General features: G+C 45.6%; 1 protein-coding gene across 1 annotated transcript; it reads right to left on the bottom strand.

The window, feature by feature from the left end:
* Positions 1-525: 525 nt before the first annotated feature.
* On the bottom strand, positions 526-4,644 carry LOC122692759 (F-box only protein 27-like). The gene is made up of 5 exons (XM_043900591.1): positions 4,629-4,644; positions 3,925-4,366; positions 3,550-3,645; positions 1,389-1,524; positions 526-711 (listed from the first exon to the last, which is right to left on the bottom strand). Exons 1-5 carry the CDS (start codon positions 4,642-4,644, stop codon positions 526-528), a joined length of 876 nt encoding a protein of 291 aa, XP_043756526.1.
* Positions 4,645-14,027: the final 9,383 nt, after the last annotated feature.

Here is a 14,027-nt window from a genome sequence, read left to right on the forward strand (position 1 = left end):
GATACAGGGTAGGGTTGGGCTCAGGGGACCACATCATTGGTCACAGGGTGGGCAGAACCCTCTGTCTCCAAACAGTTTTTGAGGCAGTTTGACTTCCTGCTCTGAGTCCTGGTCCCAGTCTTGAAACCCCATGAGGTTAAGTTTACCACCAAGGGGGGCTGGGATTTTCTTAGCCATAGGGATGAGCTTCTAGTTCAGACATGAGGAGAGGGCCTTCTGCACAAGACCAATGAAGCCTCTGCAGCAGAACCAGAAGGAAACTGGGGCAGAGGGCACAGGGGCTGAACCAGAGGGCCTGGCGTGGGGGGAGGGTGAGGAGCCCTCTCACCATTTCTCTGTCTTCACCTGTGCGTCTCCACTTACTAGAACAGTGCCTGCCTTAGAGCAGCAGCAACCAGTAGATCTGATGTAAGAACGTTCTTCCTGTAGCTTCCAGAACCTGAAGACAGGGCCCATTAGAAACTTCAACTGGATTCATGAGATTCCCAGAGGCCAGGAGCTACAAGTCCTTAATACTGAGATGGTTCAGTCAATGGTCCCAGAGCCTGAATGAAAGGCATGGTCGGGTAGTGCCTGACGGACCCGCACGGTCACGCTGGGGTGTAATGGATAGTCTCTGTGCTGCTCACGTGAGAACTCAGAGTCGCGGACCCAGTGTTCAAAAGACACAAAGCGAACACCTTTCTTGAGGTTGGAGAACACATGGCTGACCTGTAGCCAGAAAAAGAGATTGAGTCCCACTGTGCCATGGTCTTCCCCTCAAAAGCTGAGTTGGGGGCCTTCTGGCAGGTGGCTGCAACAATGTCTCCACTTCCACATGTCCTTCTAGAATCATGCCACTCCTCACCCAGGGGTGGGGTCTAATTCCCACCCCCATGAATCTGGGGGGGTTTCATTGTAACCAAGAGTGTGGCGGGAGTGATGCTGAGTGACTTTGACCAAGTGACTTCCATGGCGGGGTCACAAAGGCGATGCAGCTTCTTCTGGTTTCTCCAGAAGCTGCATGGTGGAGCTTGAGCCACCAGGAAGCAGCTGCCTGCCTCGAAGCCGCCCTGCTGTGAGGAAGCCCCAACTAGACCATGCAGGGGGATTCCATGGCCAGGCTCTGAGACTAAACCAAGAGCTGCTTAGCCAGCCACCAGCTGCCGTGTACACACTCACAGCCCACCCTGCCCTTCAGCTCCAGCCTGTGTCTGAAGGGAACGACATGAGACCAGAGCCAGAAACTCCCAGAAAAATCGTCCTCATAGAAACTATGAGAGGAGATGAGATGACTATGATGAGTTGCTATTGATATTAAGCAACTAAATTCTGGGGCAATTTGTTAATACAGCCATAGGTCATCATAGTTTCCACTGTCCTTTCCCAGAGCCCTCTCAGAGACTCACCTCAAAGAAGAAACCGTTGCGCAACCGATCGCTGGGAAAAGGCAAAGGAGAGAAGTGATGCAGGACGGCCTGGTTGGCATCTAAAAGTTGGACAATTAGCCGATATAAACAGTCAGCGTCTCGGTCATCGAACCACCTGTGGCAGAAGGGAGACTGTGAAGCCTGAATTGGTCACCCCATCTCTTTGGGGGTCTGCCTGCCTTCACCTGAAAGGCTTTGCCCTGCATACAAGCACCAATGTTGTCATGGGAACTAGCACCGTCGGTGTCATGGGGGAGCTTGACCCCATGGCATATCTAACTGAATCCATCTGCACTAAACATACTCCCCAGCTGGTCTGCACATTCATTTCAGAAGGAATGACCTAGAATCCCAGGCTTAAAGGTGCATGTGTGTGCTAAGTTGCTCAGTTGTGTCCGACTCTTTTGTGACCCTGTAGACGGTAGCCCTCCAGGCTCCTCTGCCCATGGGATTCTGAACCACAAGAACACAGGAGTGGGTTGTCATGCCCTCCTCCAGGGGATCATCCCGACCCAGGGATCAAACCCGTGTCTCATCTCCTGCATTGGCAGACAGGTTCTTTACCACCAGCACCACCTGGGAAGCCTGAGGGTACCTCCTTCCATTGTCTTATTTCTCATCCTATAATATATTTCAGTGGTGGCCAGGATGTCATTTCCAATGTATACAATGGTGATGTTCTAAGGTACAATTTTTTTTATCAGTCATGTAACAGGATCCAGGGGCTCCTAAATAAATTGGTGATGGGCTATCCAGCAACATTCAAAGAAACAGCCTCCAAATAGATAGCTACGTTTTGATGTGAGAAATTAAAATGTAAAGAATTAAGTCATGGGCTGTACAAACACACAAACTATCTTTCACTGAGACTTCATATCACTCCACTTCTTAAAACAGATGTCCATCTTACTTCCCACAGTATTTTGTCCTAATTTTGTATTAATATATTTTTGTGTTCTTCTGACTTACCTTTTATACTGTTCTGCGTCAGTCACACACACACACACAAATGGCCTGTCAATATGAAATGGTTGGGGCTGACCACATCCTCCATTATAGTCACATAATGGAGGCTAGCCACTCCAGAAGATCAACAATATGACTTAGGATGAAGTATGGGATAAGAACTGACCTGGAGGTTAACACATGATGAAGCCCTAGTGAAAACTTGGGTGAGGGCTTCCCTGGTGGCTGTGTGTAAGGAACCAGCCTGCCAATGCAGGAGAGAGGGGATTGCTCCCTGATCCAGGAAGAGCCCACATGCCACAGAGGAGCTAAGCCTGGGCACCACTGCTGAGCCTCTGCCCTAGACCCCGTGCTCTGCACCAAGAGAAAGCCACCACAATGGGCAGCCTGTGCGCTGCAACTAGAGAGTAGCCCCTGCTGGCCACAGCTAGATAAACCTCTTACAGTGTTAAGGACCCAGCACACCCTATAAATAAGTAGATAATACAATCAAATAAAGACTCAGGGACTTCCCTGGTGGTCCATTGGCTAAGACTCTGGATTCTTAAGGCAGGGGCGGGGGGTGGGGGGTGGGGGGGGTGGGCGGGGTGGAGGAGTGGGGGGGTGGGGGGGCGGGCTTGATCCCTGGTCAGGGAACTAGATCCTACATGCCAGCCCCTCATGCTGGAATTAAGACCCAGCACAGTAAAGCAAGTAAATATTTTTAAAATCCCCACTCTTCTGTATAGCTTTTTCTCCACTGAAACAACCGGCTTTGCGGCTGATGTATAACCCTGTCTTATGAAGACAGGGAGATGGAGGCACACTGTGAGTTGCCCAAGGCCACAAAGCCAGGAAGCTGGGATTTGAGAGTGAGAGGTCTGGTTCCAGAATCTGACCTCTTAGACAACTCTTCTATCTTGTCCCCTCCTGAACCAAGGAGCCTCTGATTCACAGACAAGACTTAGTTGGACCCAAGTCCTCTGCTAGGATCCAACCAGGCATCTTCCAATCCAGGTCCCTTTGGGGGCTGAGAGAGGGTTCAGGGAGAGGATGTTGCTGAGTACTAAAGCTCTGATGGTGATGAAGTCATTTCCTTTCCTGCTTATCTATGAAGTTGTTAGGAGACCTACATGAAGTCACCCAAACTAAGGCCAATGCTCAGCTAAAGGGCTGTTTCTGTCATCACACTCACCAGTCGGAGATACAGATCTCAATGTTTCCACTATCTAGGAGTTCCCGCCACAGACCCTCCTTCTCCAGGTCCAACACCTGCTTCTGTTGACACCACCTAGGAAAGAGGGAGCAAGGTCAGTGAGAACCAAACAAGTACTCAACAACCGCCCTGACTCTTAGGAACTACGGACATCACCTGTAGGTAGACAGGAACCATCTCTGTCTATAGGCCATCAGCCGGCCCGCCCTCGCGTTTTCCTCTGCACCCCGGGCAGCCCCTGCGCTCAGCACAATCCGGCTCAAGAATCCTTCCATAAAAAAAAAAAAAAAGTTTGGTGACCAAGTTCCCAGCCAGCCTACTTGCCCAGGTACAGGCCTCTCGTCTTTCCTGTACCTGCCCCTTTCGCGTCCTCCCACGAGCTCCCACAAGGACCCTTTTCTGGGCTCCCCACCTAGGCCACGAGAGTTCTGAGGGTTCCGGAGGAGGTTGCGTCCTATGGGTCTGCGCTCGCAGAAGCGGCCCAGGATGCAGGGCCCGGGGTCGTCAGCAGAGGGCAGGCAGGTGCGGATGACGGGCCACAGGTCGGGGTGTTTCCAGGGCAGGATGCTCCGCCACAGGTACCAGGCGTCCACCAGGTCTCGCCAGCGCCGGCACACCGGGCGGCAGTTCCCGAGCAGCGTGCTTGGGGGCAGGTAGCTCAGCACCTCCTGGAGCAGCTCGTTTGGCAGTCGGTTCAGGCCCAGCACCTCCTCGGGGTCCGTGTCTGGAGTGGCGACACTGGTGGGCAGGCCCCCGGAGGCCCACAGGTCGTCCTCGCCAGGCCAGGCTGCCGCTGCTGGAGACCCAGTGCCAAGACGTCAGAGTATCCATGACCTCCAGCCTCCACCAGTTCCGCCCCTGCCAGCCACACGCCAAGGCTGTCACTCCCCCAAACCCCATCAGCTGCCTCCCTATCTTCATCACCCCCAACCCTGTCCTCAAGTCCCCAGACTCCCAAGCTGTCCTTGCCAGGCTCCCATCCCCTCCACCCTCCACCATGCACCCCACAGCCACCCCGCAACCAGTCCCCTCTGTGGCCTGCAGCCCCTGAGCCCTACCCTGCATCTCACTCATTGCCCCTTGCAGGTAACCAAGCTTCTGATGCCCCCAGCTCTACATCTGCCCTTTTAATACTCTGGCCCCTCCCTTCTTCCTACCCAGCACCACCCTCCACCACTCACTGCCACTCCCTTTCTGATTCTACATTCTTTTCCCGCCCTTCCCTTCTCACGGTCCTGTCCATCCTCCCTCTGCCTCAATTTACAAGCCTGCCCCTCCCTTTCCTCCCTGGGTGATCTCCAGAAAATCCCTCCATTGGGCTGCATCGGGACCTCAGGGTAGCTACTCAACTGAAGAAAAGCCTTGGAGGAGGGAGGAATTGGCTGAAGTATTCAGTCTTGTCATTGTCGTCCCCACCAGTGACCCCTTGGAGTGTCCCTAACCAGGTTGCAAGACCCTTGGTGCTGGGCTTCCCCAGTGGTCCGGTGGTTATGAATACACCTACCAATGCAGGGGACACCGGTTTGATCCCTGGTCTAGAAAGATCCCACGTGCCGAAGCACGACTAAGCCTGAGCGCCACTACTACTGAGCCCACGTGTAGTAACTACTGAGGTCTGCGTGTGCCCTAGAGCCCACACACCCTAACAAGAGAGACCACTGCAATGAGGAAGCTGAAAACTGCAAACTGAAAATAGAGGAAGCCCATACGTAGCAACGAAGAACCAGCACCACCAAAAATAAATAAATACATTGTTGTCATTCAGTTGCGTCCAACTCTTTGTGACCCCATGAGCTGCCAGGCTTCCCTGTCCTTCACTATCTCCCTGAATTTGAATCCTTGCTTTTAATCTGTATATCAACTCTATCCAGTGTATGTTGGCAATTTGATCTCTGGTTCCTCTGCCTTTTCTAAATTCAGTTTGTACATCTGGAAGTTCTTGGTTCATGTACTGCTGAAGCTTAGTTTGAAGGACTTGAGCATAATCTTGCTGGCATGTGAAATGAGTGCAACTGTATGGTAATTTGAGCATTCTTTGGCATTGCCTTTCTTTGGGATTGGAATGAAAACTGACCTCTTCCAGTCCTGTGGCCACAGCTGAGTTTTCCAAATTTGCTGACATAATGAGTGCAGCACTTAAACAGCATCATCTTTTAGGATTTGAAATAGCTCAGCTGGAATTCCATCACCTCCACTAGCTTTGTTCATAGTAATGCTTTCTAAGGTCCACTTTACTTCACACTTCAGGATGTCTGGCTCTAGGTGAGGGACCACATCATCATGGTTATCTGGGCCATCAAGAGCTTTTTTGTATCATTCTTCTGTGTATTCTTGCCATCTCTTCTTAATCTCTTCTGCTTCTGCTAGGTCTTTGCTATTAAAAAGAAAAAAAAGACCTTTGGTGCTGAGCAATTGCTGTTATTTGGGTCAGACATTTGAGTCGGAGGCTCCCTATTCATTAGGTCGCATAAAATTCTTATCACCTTCAAGAATCCAACATCACTAACTCAGAGATCTCATTGCACAGGAGAAAACAGGTTCCAGCAGGAAGCAAATGCATTTCTGACTCCCTAAATAAGTGCTGTTGTTGTTGTAAGCCGTATCCGACTCTTCTGTGACCTCATGGACTACAGCCTGCCAGGTTCCTCTGTCCACGGGATTTCCCAGGCAAAAATACTGAAGTGGGCCGCCATTCCCTTCTCCAGGGGAATCTTCTCGACCCAGGAATGGAGCCTGTATCTCCTGGCTGGCACGTGGATTCTTTACCACTGAGCCACGGGGGAAGCCCCAGTCAACCTTCATGGAGTCTTTCATTCCCAATCAGGGTAATAATAGATATGGCTATGTCCCCACTTCACAGCTCAGAAAACTGAGGCCAAGTGACTTGCCCAAGGTCACACAGCTAGTAGGTGGCAGAGCTGGGATTTGAACCTAACCAGACTTAGCAGCAGCAGGCTGCCTCAGAGGACTTCCCTGGTAGCTCAGCTGGTAAAGAATCCGTCTGCAATGCGGGAGACTTTGGTTCAATTCCTGGGTCAGGAAGATCTGCTGGAGAAGGGATAGGCTACCCACTCCAGTATTCTTGGGTTTCCATAGTGGCTCAGCTGGTAAAAGAATCCACCCGAAAAAAAAAAAAAAAAAAAAGAATCCACCCGCAATGCAGGACATCTGGGTTCAATCCCTGGGTTGGGAAGATCCCCTGGAGAAGGGAAGGCTCCAGTATTCTAGCCTGGAGAATTCCATGGACTGTATAGTCCATGGAGTCACAAGGAGTCAGGCATGACTGAGCGACTTTCACTCAGGCTGGCTCAAGAATCCTTGGTTTTAATCTGTATGCTGACTCTATCCAATAAAAATAAAAGGGAAGTTACACATATAATTTTCAATATCAGCAAGTAAAACTAGACTTGGATTCTTGCCCACATGGAACTTACCTTCTAGGGGAAGAGACATGGTGAATAGGAGGCATGACAAGCAAATTAGAAACTTTTGGGAAATCAGTAAAAAATAAAATCCCTTGGGATTTCCCTAGCAGTCCAGGGGTTAAGACTCTGAGCTTCCACTATAGCGGAGGTGAGATTGATCCCCTGGTCAGGGAACTAAGCTAGTGGATATTATGGAATTCCAGTTGAGCTGTTTCAAATCCTGAAAGATGACACTGTGGAAGTGCTGTACTCAATATGCCAGCAAATTTGGAAAACTCAGCAGTGGCCACAGGACTGGAAAAGTTCAGTTTTCATTCCAGTCCCTAAGAAAGGCAATCCCAAAGAATGCTCAAACTACCGCACAATTGCACCCATTTCACACGCTAGTAAAGCAATGTTCAAAATTCTCCAAGCCAGGCTTCAGCAATACATGAACCACGAACTTCCAGATGGTCAAGCTGGTTTTGGAAAAGGCAGAGGAACCAGAGATCAAATTGCCAATATCCACTGGATCATCAAAAAAACAAGAGAGTTCCAGAAAAACATCTATTTCTGCTTTATTGACTACGCCAAAGCCTTTGACTGTGTGGATCACAGTAAACTGTGGAAAATTCTGAAAGAGATGGGAATACCAGACCACCTGACCTGCCTCTTGAGAAACCTGTATGCAGGTCAGGAAGCAACAGTTAGAACTGGACATGGAACAACAGACTGGTTCCAAATAGGAAAAGGAGTACGTCAAGGCTGTATATTGTCACCCTGCTTATTTAACTTATATGCAGAGTACCTCATGAGAAACACTGGGCTGGAAGAAGCACAAGCTGGAATCAAGATTGCCGGGAGAAATATCAATAACCTCAGATGTGCAGATGACACCACCCTTATGGCAGAAAGTGAAGAGGGAAAGTGAAAGAGGAGAGTGAAAAAGTTGGCTTAAAGCTTAACATTCAGAAAACTAAGATCATGGCATCTGGTCCCATCACTTCACGGCAAATAGATGGGGAGACAGTGGAAACAGTGTCAGTTATTTTTCTGGGCTCCAAAATCACTGCAGATGGTGACTGCAGCCATGAAATTAAAAGACGCTTACTCCTTGGAAGGAAAGTTATGACCAACCTAGATAGCATATTAAAAAGCAGAGACATCTGGAGAAGGAAATGGCAACACACTCCAGTATTCCTGCCTGGGAAATCCCATGGACAGAGGAGCCTGGGGCTACAGTCCAAAAGTTAGCCAAGAGTCTGACACAACTAAGTGACTAAACAACAACAAAAAATGAAAAGTAAGTGAAATTTTATATTCTTTAGTGTGCATATTTTAAGTCATTTATTAGTTCCTCTTCTACTAGTAAAATTACAGAAGTAATGCGTTTGCACTGAAACCAATGCCAAAAAAAAAAAACACAAAAAACCTTAGTATCTCTGCTTCTCTCCATTCCTCACTCCCTCCTTCTGTGTCCATTTCCTTTTGAGTAATGTCTGCACCTCGTGTATCTCCCCCGTATATTTCTTCATGCTTAAGCATTAACACAAATTATTTTAGTATATTTTTTGCCCAAAAAGCAGATGATACCTTATACATTTCTCTGTAATTTTCTTTTTTACATACAACTGTACATTTTGGATTTTCTTTTGAGTCAGTAAATGATGACTGAACTTAGTTGTTTTAGTGGTTGGAGTATATTCCACACTCTGCTTGTACTGATACCTATTCAATTGCAGTATTTCCCCAGTTGTGATATTTCAGATTGTCTCTTTTCCATTTAAAATTAGTGCTGCAATAAACAGTCATATATTAAAAAAAAATAAAATAAAATAAAAAGCAGAGACATTACTTTGTCAACAAAGGCCCGTCTGGTCAAGGCTATGGTTTTTCCAGTAGTCATGTATGGATGTGAGAGTTGGACTGTGAAGAAAGCTGAGCACTGAAAAGTTGATGCTTTTGAACTGTGGTGTTGGAGAAGACTCTTGAGAGTCCCTTGGACTGCAAGGAGATCCAACCAGTCCATCCTAAAGGAGATCAGTCCTGGGTGTTCATTGGAAGGACTGACGCTGAAGCTGAAACTCCATTACTTTGGCCACCTCATGTGAAGAGTTGACTTATTGGAAAAGACCCTGATGCTGGGAGGGATTGAGGGCAGGAGGAGAAGGGGACGACAGAGGATGAGATGGCTGGATGGCATCACCGACTCGATGGACTTGAGTTTGAGTAAACTCCGGGAGTTTGTGATGGACAGGGAGGCCTGGCGTGCTGCGATTCATGGGGTCAAAAGAGTCGGATATAACTGAGCGATTGAACTGAACTGAACAGGGAACTAAGATCCCTGCATGCCAAGGATTGTGGCCAAGAAAAAAAAAAAAATCCCCCTGCCACCCTTCCCCTCCAATCCTCTCCACAAATGTAGAAGAGAATAAAACATTTTTTAAAAATGAAATAAGCATGAAATTAGACTGTGATTCACATAGGCCATCATGAACATAGACTTAACATGGAAATGATCTTGTGTGTTGGAAGGTGATCAGTACTTTGGGAAATCGAGCAGGAAAGGGGAAAGGAGGTGATCAGCAGTCTGGGTGGGAGACGCTGAATTCTGAGACATGGATTGACTCTTATACAGGACAAATTTCTTTTCAATGTGTACATTTTCAATGCGATTTTTACTGTCGAGGTTTTCTAACATGTCCCAAATTGGAAGAATGGAAGGAGCACCCTGCTCTAACAGTTCACTCCAGGCCAATCTGTTTTCATCTGTACACCCTCTCACTTGCTCCCCTGGGGCAATTTGAAGCAAATCTTAGAAACCACTTCAGTCCCGGGGGTCGCAAAGAGTTGGACATGGCCGAGCAACTCACTCTTTCATACTTTAGAAACCACACCCTTCTGTCCATAGCAATACATTATTTTTTTGATGTAATGTAATCTGTTTGCTAATGAGATTATGAAAATTGGTTGGATCCAATCAGGGGTTTAAAGAGTGGTGTAAAAAAATAGGTAAAAGTCTTCAAGTAAAGCTCAAAGGGAAAATACTGACAAGCAAGTCTGTGTCTCCATTCTTCAATTTCCTCCTGAGAGACAATCACTGTTAATTTTTGGAATCATATCCCATGGAGTATGCTGATTAAGAAGAAAAACAAATAAAATTGAGTTCCAAAAGGGTTTTCCACCTAGAAGATAATGATTTGAGAGTAATGGCTTCCAGGAGGGGAAGGTGTATAAGGCACCCCAGGGACCTTTTGAGAAAGTTAGGGCTCCGCTTTTGGTGTCACAGTAATGGGAGTGCTTTTCGGAAGCCGGGCCCGGGACAGTGCCTCCTAGGGGAGAGTCGTCCTGGATTCCTCCTTCTGGTCAATGCTGCGCGTGCATTCCTGTAGGAGGAAAGCTCCCAGATGGGCAGTCACTCATTCCAACTCCATCTGGCTTCATGTACATTTGGAACAGAGCCAGTGCTCGTGAACACTTATCTTAACTCTTAAGTGGCCAGGAGGGAGCTCTTTTGACATTTAGAGAAAGTCAGCTTGATAACAAACAGCTTTTCAAAATTCTGACCCTGAGAGAGTAAACGATTTCCTAGGAGAAACCTTAAAGTTATAACTCTTGGTATGTCCTTGAAAGGTAAAACAGCCCACATCATCTGAGACTACAGCCTTAGCTCAATTAGCAGAGTTTAAAACAGAAAGGGAGAGAAAAAAGTGGGGGAGGGACAGAGGCTTTCTGAAACGTAAGCAGGGAAGGTATGACATCTCTGTCTGTGTCTATCTAGATGTCTGAATATCTGTGTGAAAAGTGAAAGTATTAGTCACTCAGTCGTATCTGACTCTTTGCGACCTCCTGGATTTAGCCCACCAGGCTCCTCTGTCCATGGAATTCTCCAGGGAAGAAAGGTTGCCATGCCTTTCTCCAGGGGATCTTCCTAACCCGGGGATCGAACCCAGGTCTCCTGTATTGTCAGGCAGATTTTTTACCGTCTGAGCCACCAGGGATGCCCAATGTCTGTGTGTACATTAAAAATACATGTCCTTATCTCTGGATAGTGCTATCAAAATATTACAACATTAATATTGTTAACAATATTCATTTTTCCCATCTAAAAGTATGGGATATCTTTCCATTTCTTTAAATCACCTTCAATTTCCTTTATCAATATTTTATAGTTCTCAGCATATAAGTTTTTCACCTCCTTTGTCAAATTTATTTCTAAGGTATTTATCTTTTGAAGGAACGTTTTGTTTGTTTAAATATTTATGTATTTGGCTGTGTTGAGTCTTAGTTGTGGCATGCAGAATCTCTGCTGCGGCTTTCTAGTTGTGGCTCACAGGCTCCAGAGTGCAAGAGCTCAGTACTTGTGGTGTGTGGGTTGCTCTGAGGCATGTGGGATCTTAGCTCCCTGACCAGGGATCAGACCCTCGTCCCCTGCATTGCAAGGTGAATTCTTAACCCCTGGATCACAAGGGATGTGTGTGTTGAAATTTTAAAAGGGCTTTTTTTTTTTTTTCCACTTTCAGATATTTCATTGTCAGGGTAAAGAAATGCAACAGATTTCTTTATGTTAATCTTGTATTCTGCTACCTCACTGAAGTCATTTGTCAGTTCCAGTATTTTTGTGTAAAGTCTTTAATGCTTTCTCTGTATAGTACCATGTTATCTGCATTTATGGCAACTTCACCTCTTCTCTTCCAATTTGGATAACTTTTATTTCCTTTCTTGTCTCATCCTGGTTGCTAGGACTCCCAATATAATGTAGTATAGAAGTGGTGGGAGTGGGCCTCTATGTCTTGTTTCAGGTTAGTGGGAAGGCTTTCAGTTTTTCACTGTTGTGCATTATGTTGACTGTAGATTTGTCATAAATAGCTATAATTATGTTGAGATGTGATCCCTCTATATTCACTTTGACAAGAGTTTTTATTGTGGGTGGATGTTGAATTTTATCAAATGCTTTTTCTGCATCTATTGAGATGATCATGTGGTTTTTGTCCTTTGTTGATGTGGTGTATCACATTGATTGACTTGCATATGTTGAATCATCGTTGTGATGCTGGGATGAATTCAGCTTGACAATGGTGTATGCTCTTTGTTGGATTTGGTTTACTAGTATTTTGTTGAGAATTTTTGCATCTATATTCAAAGATATTGGTCTGTAGTTTTCCTCTTTGGAGTGGTTTTGTCTGGTTTTGGTATCAGGGCGATGGTGGTTCATAGAATGACTTTGGGAGTGTTCTCTCCCCTTCAGTTTTTTGGAAGAGTGTGAGAGCAATCAGTAAAAGTTCTCCTTATGTTTGGTAGAATTCCCCAGTGAAGCCATCAGTCCTGGACTTTTGTTTGCAGGGAGTTTTAAAATTGCAAAATCTATTTCACTTCTAGTGATAGGTTTATTCAAATTATCTATTTCTTCCTGATGCAGTTTTGTTGTATGGGTTGTATGTTTCTAGAAACTTGTCTATTTCTTCTAGGTGGTCTAATCTGTTGGCATATAATTGTTCATAGTATTCCCTTAATTTTTAAAAAATTTCTGTAATATCTGTTGCTATTTCTCCTCTTTCTTTTAAAATGTATTCACTCTATTTATTTTTTGGCTGTGCTGAGTCCTATTTGCTGTGACTTGGCTTTGTCTAGTTGGGGAGAGCAGGAGCTACTCTTTGCAGTGCGTGGGCTTCTCAAAGCGGTGGCTTCTCTTGTTGCGGAGCGCGGGCTCTAGGAGAGGAGGCTTTAGTAGTTGCAACACATGGACTTAGTAATTGTGGTTCTTGGGCTTGGTTGCTCTGTGGCATGTGGGATCTTCCTGGACCAGGGATTGAATCTATGTTCTCTGCATTAGCAGATGGATTCTTAACCACTGGATCACCAGGGAAGTCCAGCATGTGGGATCTTAGTACCTGGACCAGGAATCGAACTGGTGCCCCTGAAATGGAAGCACAGAATTCTAACCGCTGGACCATGAGGGAATTCCCTTTTTTTCCCCCCATTTCTTCTTGTTGAATTCTTATATTATTTACTTGTGTCCTCTCTCTTTTCTCCTTGGAGAGCAGGCCAGAGCTTTGTCTATTTTGTTTACCCTTTCAAAAAACTAGCTCTTGATTTTATTTTTTTTTATTCTTTGAGAAAGAATATTTTATTTTATTTATTTTATTTTATTTATTTCCTCTCTGAGCTTTATTATTTCTTTCCATCTGCTGACTTTAGGCTTTCTTTATTCTTCTTTTTTCTTAGTTCTTTAGGTGGTGGGTTAGGTTGTTTATGTCAGAGCTTGTTGGTTGTTTGTTTTTTGGGAAAGCCTGTGTCACTATGAATGCTCCTCTTAGAACTGCTTTTGCTGCATCCCATAGATTTTGCATGGTTATGTTTTCAATGTCATTTGTCTCAAGATATTTTTTAATTTTCCCTTTGATTTCATCATTGACCCATTGTTTTTTTTTACTAGCATGTTTTTTAGCTTCCATGGAATAATTATTTTTCCTGTAGTTGATTTCTAGTTTCATGTTGTTGTGGCCTAAAAAGGTGTATGTTTGTGTATATATATATACACATACATATATATACACACACACATACATATATATATATGTATATATAACACAGTTTTTGTAACTGTTACAAAACTTTTGTAACTTTCTGTAAACACACATACCTACATACATGGGTGTGTGCTAAGTCACTTCAGTTGTGTCTGACTCTGAGTAGTCAATGGACTGTAGCCCAGATGGCGCCTCTGTCCATGGGATTCTCCAGGCAAGAATACTGGAATAAGTTGCCATGCCATCCTGCAGGTGATATTCCAGACCCAGTCTTACAACTCATGCATCGGCAGGTGGGTTCTTTCCCACTAGCGCCACCTGGGAAGCCCATACATACTTACACATATGCATATATGTACAATAAAAATAGAAGTGCATATATATGTCCAAATTAAATTATATGGTTGCCTTTACTTTTTCTTATTCATTGATTTTTGTCTGTACTGGGTCTTTGTTGCTATGTGCAGGTTTTCTCTAGTTGTGGCACATGGGCTTCTCATTATGGTGGCTTCTCTCGCGGAGC

This window comes from Cervus elaphus, chromosome 4 (genome assembly GCF_910594005.1).
Source record: "Cervus elaphus chromosome 4, mCerEla1.1, whole genome shotgun sequence".
NCBI classification, from domain to species: Eukaryota; Metazoa; Chordata; class Mammalia; order Artiodactyla; family Cervidae; genus Cervus; species Cervus elaphus.